Source organism: Colobus angolensis, unplaced genomic scaffold (genome assembly GCF_000951035.1).
Source record: "Colobus angolensis palliatus isolate OR3802 unplaced genomic scaffold, Cang.pa_1.0 Scaffold19, whole genome shotgun sequence".
Lineage (NCBI taxonomy): Eukaryota > Metazoa > Chordata > Mammalia > Primates > Cercopithecidae > Colobus > Colobus angolensis.
In genome coordinates this window covers 2,931,422-2,939,185 of record NW_012115043.1, presented here as the reverse complement: position 1 = coordinate 2,939,185, position 7,764 = coordinate 2,931,422, and the positions used below count along the sequence as shown (strand labels likewise).

Here is a 7,764-nt window from a genome sequence, read left to right as displayed (position 1 = left end):
TGGGTGCAGCACACCAACATGGCACAAGTATACATATGTAACAAACCTGCACGTTATGCACATGTACCCTAGAACTTAAAGTATAATGATAAAAAAAAAAAATTCTATTTGCATGTTTATTTCATATGGCGATTATTTGTTGCCTTTAACAAAGATACTACTTTTTAAAATCATATTTATGAGAAAGGATTGACTAAGATTTGGTGTATAATGACAAAGGCATACTTTTTGTAATTTATATATGGTATTCATCAGCATAGTGTTATAACTATATTTTCCAAACTAAAAACCAGAAGTTGTATGCCTTTTTGTGTGTGTCAGGAGACAGCCTGTGAAGTACATTAAGACTTTGAAAATTTGGAATTTCCAGGGCATGAAATGACTTTTTAGTCTGGCATTAGAATCATATTTGGAGCGTTTAAAAAACTACCAATTAGTGTCCCTCTTTTCATTCTGATTCAGGAAGCTCTCTATAGGTAGGTCTGATATGCACCTTACTTGAGATCCACTAATTAATGGAAATAGTTGGATAGGATATCCAGGATTTGGACCATCTGAAAAAACCCAGACTAAAATCCAGGGCACTGTGTTTAATAAAGGTAGGATTTCTCATAAATGGTTATCAGAACCACAGATTCTGAAATTGTAACTTACCCAAGTACTTCTCCCTCTCTTCATTTTCTTTTCTATATGGTGTCTATCTGGTCACACTTAGTTGTACCACAGCTCAGAAATTCTGTCAACTATGTATACAGCTACCCCACTTACGGCCCCTTTATACCATATAGACTTTAAAGTTATTATGGGACAGTTTCTAAAATTGTTGGAATATTACATATATGCATTTCCTGTCCCACCCCTATAATGTTTTTTCTTGTTACTGGTTATTGAAGTTTTCAGAGGTAACAGATAGCTCAGGTTTCCAGATGAGAATTGTAAGGAGTCTTTTATATCAGACTGAAAGAGAATGAAAGAACAGCCTTGGAAAAGTAAAATTGCTAGTGTCTCCTCCTCCCTTAAGAACCAGAAGAAGTTTGAAGTGAAAAGACTTAAAGATTATCTAGTGTGGGTTCCAATTTTACTATAAGTAAAATTAAGCTGAGAGGGGAAGATTGACTTGCCCAAGAGGGCACACGCATTTTATAGACAAATAGATTAAAATTCAAATAATTGTATAGTTAAAAAAAAGAAATAGGACTCTTTTCATAATTTAAAGTTTGAATTAAGCTGTTTTACAGTAAATGTTTTTATTTTCTGAGCTTTCAAAAATGTATAAATGTTATTCTTATTATTAATGTCCTTGAAAATAGAAGAGCCCAAATAATATTAGTCATAGTTTAAAAGAAAGAAAACCTTGATCCAGTATCTTAGAGTTATAAAAGAAAAAGGGTCTACTAGCAGTTGAATATGTCAACATATTAGAGAAATATATCTCATATTGCTGCAGGTTTTTGTCCCCTGAGTGAGAAATAGGAGATTTACAGGAAATATAGTCATTCTACAGATAAACAATTGTTTTCCATCCTTTGCTTATAGAATTAAAAGCCATATGGTTGTTTTTATCTGTTCCATTAATTGGGAAATAATTGAGCAGATTTAAGTTTTTTATTCTTTATAGTAATGTTCCAGTAATGTATCTTTAATAAACTTACTCTGTTTGTTTCCTTTTTTTTCTTCTTGAATGAATATCAGTTAAAGAGAAGTTGACTGCGGATCCAGACAGTGAAATAGCTACAACCAGCCTAAGGGTTTCTCTACTGTGTCCAGTAAGTGTTAACTATTACTTGCTTTCCAGAAAGTTTAACATACATTTTCTTTTTTTATTAAGTATTTTTACTATTTGAGAAATTCTGTTTACTTCTAAAATATGTCCACCATTGTTACAGTTTATGAAAAGTGGAAAGACATCTAGGCATTGCATTTGGAATCTAAATAAGTCTTCAAAAAATGATCTACTCTTGGTAAGACATATCTAAATATGGCCTGTGATTAATGACCATCTCTCAGGCTCAATCGTAAAATCTCCAAATAAGAAATGTTTATTGTCTCAGTGTATTTATAAAAATTTTACATTTATTTATTTATTTATTTATTTATTTATTTTTATTTTTTTTTTTGAGATGGAGTTTCACTCTTGTTGCCCAGACTGGAGTACAGTGGCGCCATCTCGGCTCACCACAACCTCCACTTCCTGGGTTCAAGCGATTCTCCTGCCTCAGCCTCCCGAGTAGCTGGGATTACAGGCATGTGCCACCATGCCTGGCTAATTTTTTATTTTTAGTAGAGACAGGGTTTCTCCATGTTGGTCAGGCTGGTCTTGAACTCCCAACCTCAGGTGATCCGCCCACCTCGGACTCCCAAAGTGCTGGGACTACAGGCGTGAGCCACCATGCCTGCCTAAAAATTTTACTTAAGATAGTACCTTTCTGAGTAAAAATCTAGCCGTGATTACTCACATATCTCATTTAACCATTTTGCCAACAATGACCACATTGTAACAGTTCACCAATTAGAAACTTCTGTTCAGCCTAAATAGCTGAATTTGTTATACATATAAAAAAGCCTTGAGATAGTTTAAGCTAGAAAATGAGGTCAGAATCAATAATTTTCATGAAATAAATATATGGTCCCAAGACTTAACCAAATTATTAAACCTGTAAGGGAAAAGGTCTCAAAAACATGTTAAACTAATTTGATGTTAGGCTCATTGGTAGGAATGGTGGTTGAATATGGCCATATGAAAATATGTGAAAAAGTAATAATAAATTACCTTGACATTTTGATTACTTTTTTCTATAATTAATCAAATTAATCATATTTAAATTGGGGAGAAAGAATGAAAGGACACATCTGTTTCCTCCTTTGCCTGATTGTTCAGACAGGCCTGATATTGAAAGCAGTTGATACTGAGATCCTACTAATATCAGATGATGATGAAGTTACTGTATTCTTAAAGAAATAAAGAATTTAAATAGAAATTAAATGTTATTTGTAGTTACAAGTTTTTTTGGTAATTTATGAAACTTCAAACATAATATGAAAAAATTAGTAGATCATGAATTAGTTTCTGTAAGTTATAGAAAAAAATACAATGAAGTTAATTAAAACCACCAAATTCTATCATTGTGTATATATCCTTCTATTCCTGTAACGTTTATTTTTATTCCTTTTTATAATAAAGCCAATTTTTTTCTTGCGAAAAATATTTTGACTCCAGGCTTTTTATATTAGTGTTAAAAAAATTCTTTAAGTAACCACGTAAATGTTACAACAGCCTAGGTTGTAAAGGAGACTGGTATGGGTGTGTGTGTGTATGTGTGTGTGTGTGTGTGTGTTTCATGCTTAGAAAAATGGTTCACACACTGGGGAAGTAGAGGGTGAGAAAAAGACCAAAAATGTTTTTAAAAGAAAAAGGTAAAAAGATGTATACTTATTCTACCCTCTTTCTCCAAAACCCTGATTTATCCATTCCCCCTCCATTGTTCTTTGCCGCCTCATTTTGTTGTAAAACACCAATTCAGAAAATACAGTAAGTTTAGAAAAGTACATACACTTCATTTTCTATTTAAATCACTGGAAAGAGTAGTGTTTTTCTGCAGTCTCACTTAAAAGTGTTTATAGTTGTACTAATATACCTGAGGCTTTATGTTTAACACATATATGAACATTTATTCATATAAATAAGCACTCCAATATAAATCTTAAAAGTTTTATTTGTGGAACTATGTTTTAATTCTGTAGTTCAGGTGCTCATCTCTATATTATTAGAAACTATAAATCACATTTTGCTCTTTGCACCTTTATTTATTTTTCTTTCTTTGAGACAGGGTTTCACTTTGTCACCCAGGCTGGAGTGCAGTGCTGCCATCTCAGGTCACTGCAGCCTCCACCTCCCAGGTTCAAGCAATGCTCTTGCATCAACCCTCCAAGTAGCTGGGACTACCGGCATGTGCCACCACACCCGGCTGATTTTTGTATTTTTTTGTAGAGACAAGGTCTTCATATGTTGCCCAGGCTGGTTGTGGACTTCTGGCCTCAAGCAATCCTCCTGCCTTGGCCTCCCTTGGGATTACAGGCGTGAACCACCACGCCCAGCCAGCAGTTCATTTGTAATTGACATCTGCTTTAAAAATTCAGAGTATAAAACAAAACAACTATATGTGTATATTGTGTATATGTATGTATGTATGTGTAAAATATATAATTATAATACTTTCATGGGTTTCTATTTGGCTAAAGGGATAATCCCTCACAGTTATTCTGAAATAGTAAGATCATACATTTGAGGTATGTTCTTACTCAAAAATAAAATTTAGTAATATCTATATATCAAATTTATAGGATAATAAAGGAGATTTGCTCTCTTTGAAATATGTAAATATGATGTCGTACTGTGCATTACAATTGCCCTTATTGTGATGTACAGAGCTCAAAATAAATGAGTTTCTGTTGTTTCTGTGCCATTTAGCTAAAGGCAACAAAAATAATTAAAAATGTTTTTACTCTTTGGGAATTTTATGGTTCTGATTTATTAAAAATAGAGGTGGAGGAATTTATTAAAAACTGCTTTGTAAACCCAAATACAAATGGCTTGGAATTGATAGAAGAAGATAAACTCTGGAAATGTATTTATGAAATATTATTGTGAAAAAAACTTGTGAAATTATTCTTTTTCTTTTCTTTTTTTTTCCAGAGACAGAGTTTTGCTCTGTGACCCAGGCTGGAGTACAGTGACCAGATCTTGGCTCACTGCAACCTCCACCTCCCAGGTTCAAGTGATTTCCCTGCCTCACCTGTAGCTAGAGCTACAGGTGAGCGCCACCACGCCCAGCTAATTTTTTGTATTTTTAGTAGAGATGGAGTTTCACCATGTTGGCCAGGCTGGTCTCAAACTCTTGACCTCAGGTGATCCACCTGCCTTAACTTCCCAAAGTGCTGGGATTACAGGTGTGAGCCACCACTCCCAGCCCTTTTAAAATTTTTTTATTTTTTGAGACAGAGTCTTGTTCTGTTGCCTAGGCTGGAGTGCAGTAGTGTGATCTCAGCTCACTGCAACCTCCACCTCCCAGGTTCAAGCAATTCTCCTGCCTCAGCCTCCTGAGTAACTGGTATTGCAGGTGCCTGCTACCACGCCTGGCTAATTTTTTATTTTTAGTAGAGATGGGGTTTCACCATGTTGGCCAGGCTAGTCTTGAACTCCTGACCTCAAGTGATCCGCCTGCCTCAGCCTCCCAAAGTGCCGGGATTACAGGTGTGAGCCACTGTGCCCAGCTGAAATTGTTTTTAATGTCACACTTTTTCCTTTTGCAAGGAGAAAGCACGTTTTGACATTTTTAGGGCTTTTTAAAAATAAGTTGGTTAAAACTTATATCTAGAATGTTTTCTCTTGCAGCATCATCAGTTACTAATATAGATAGCACTATTATTGTAAAGTTAGTGGCATTAGAAAACACATTTGGGAGTTAAAGTGTTTATATGCAAATAATTCAAACATAATTTATGTCCTATAAAGGGAAAGGAAGAATTTGTAATCACAAGATGAAGACGTTCAAAGTTCAGCTTCTCTCCTTATACCAAGTTAGAGAAAATCGATATCTGTTTTTCAGATAATTATTTAGAATTTAGTGATTTTTTAAAAAATCACGAATATAAGAATTATCACATAATAGTTATTTTATGATTCTAAAGCATTTGTGTGACAGCTAATAATGCATTTGAAAGTGAACTTTTGCTTTTATGTACGCATTTATGTCTTTCTTGCACCATTTCTGTGTCAGCATTCCTTAAAAACTCTGTAGGGCACCTTGTCAGTATAGCTGAAGATAAAGGCTTGAGAGTTCCTCTCTTGCTTAAAAGATATGAACTGACAGCTGGAGATCATGGGGTAAAGGTATGTGAGATGAAGGCCTTTGGAAAACAGCTGCTTTTCAGAGTATAAATTTCATTGCCTATGGCTTGGATTCTGAAATAATCTTTATTTCTTACCATCTTATCTGTTGTTTTCATAAACAATCAGAAGTAGTCTGGTAGTTCTACAGTTCATAAACCTTGTGTACTATTACTGTATTTGTCTAGAATTTTTAGTCTGTGGTTTTTCTACTTAGTATTAAGGCAATAGCAAAAGTACCTTATAAAATAGGAATTTGTATTTCATAGATAAGTTAAGGTCTGACATAAGATATAAAAATGTAACTTGGTACCACCAACCAGATTGCTATTTGGAAAATGTTTCTGAACTAATGCCACATGGTATCTTGCCTAATGGTAATTTTTCTGTTGTAACTACTTTGTTCTTTTTGGCCTTTTTATCAGGTGCTTATGCAAATCAAATCATAAAAAATTGGTTGGACAGGTGGCTCACGCCTTTAATGCCAGCACTTTGGGAGGCCAGGGTGTGCAGAGCACTTGAGACCAGGAGTTTGAGACCAATGTGGCCAACATGGCGAAAGCCCATCTCTACTCAAAATGCAAAAATTAGCCAGGCATGGTGGCACCTGCCTGTAATCCCAGCTATTTGGGAGGCTGAGGCAGGAGAATTGCTTGGGAGACTCTGTCTCAAAAAATAAAAATATTAAAATTGAGTAGAAGTGCAGTAAGGGAGTCTGGTGAAGCTGTTTAATACTTTGTGAGCCCAGAATAAAAGAATTACTAAGCTGAGGTTTGGATGGGTTTCCTAGTGTACAAAGTGATTTAAAGCAAATATGTTAATTAATACTATTTTTATTTATTGAAAACTTACTATGTGTCAGGTACTATGCAGTAAACGTAATTGAATCCCCACAATCATATTGTGTAGATCCCATTTTTATCCCCATTTTATAAAACTGAACCTCTGAGTGATTAAATAAAATAACACTCAGAATTCACACAGTAGGTACATAGTGGGGCCAGTATTCATTCTAACACCAGAACTCATACTCAGACTGCACTATAAATTACTGAGTACGACCTGCATACCGTCCATGAGTGGTGCCTCCTGGAATTGCCCATCGTGCACAACTGAAGCTTTATCAGTGCACGGGACTGTCTTACTGCTGTATATTTCCAAGTATGGGGACAAGGAAATTAGTCCAACCTGTTTCTGGTAGGAGGAGACACACATATAAATAAGTGATATACAGTTGTGCATGCCTTAATGATGGGGATACCTTTTGAGAAATGCATTATTAGGGGATTTTGTTGTTCTTCAACAAAAGCAACATAGGTGTGTTATTCAACAAAAGCATCATAGGTGTTGTTGTTCAACAAAAGCATCATAGGTGTGCTTACACAAACCTAGATGGTATAGCTTACTACGTACCTTGGGACTATTGCTCCTAGGCTGCAAAACTGTACAGCATGTTACAAAACTGAATACTGTAGGCAGTTGTAACACAATGCTAAGTATCTGTGTACCTAAACATAGAAAAGGTACAGTAAAAAGTATAAAAGATGAAAAATGGTACACCTGTATGGGGCACTTACTATGAATGAAGCTTACAGGACTGGAAGTTGCTCCAAATAAGTCAGTGAGTGGTGAGCAAATGTGAAGGTTTAGGACATCACTTACATCACTGTAGACTTTATAAACACTGTACACTGCAGCTACAATAAATTTAAAATATTTTTCTTTCAATAATAAACCTTAGCTTACTGTAATTTTGATTTTTGTTTTTTGTTTTTTGTTTTTGAGACAGAGTCTCCCTGTGTCGCCCAGGCTGGAGTGCAGTAGTGTGATCTCAGCTCACGGCAACCTCTGCCTCGCGGGTTCAAGTGATTGTCCTG

At 35.2% G+C, this 7,764-nt stretch overlaps 1 protein-coding gene across 2 annotated transcripts in view; it reads left to right on the top strand.

Moving 5' to 3' along the window:
* Positions 1-7,764, top strand: part of PIAS1 (protein inhibitor of activated STAT, 1) — a 144,369-nt gene that overhangs the window by 116,491 nt on the left and 20,114 nt on the right. For both annotated transcript variants that reach the window (XM_011940342.1, XM_011940341.1), the window contains one exon: positions 1,693-1,766. In XM_011940342.1, coding sequence (XP_011795732.1) covers positions 1,693-1,766 — 74 coding nt within the window. The remainder of the gene's footprint in view (positions 1-1,692; positions 1,767-7,764) is intronic.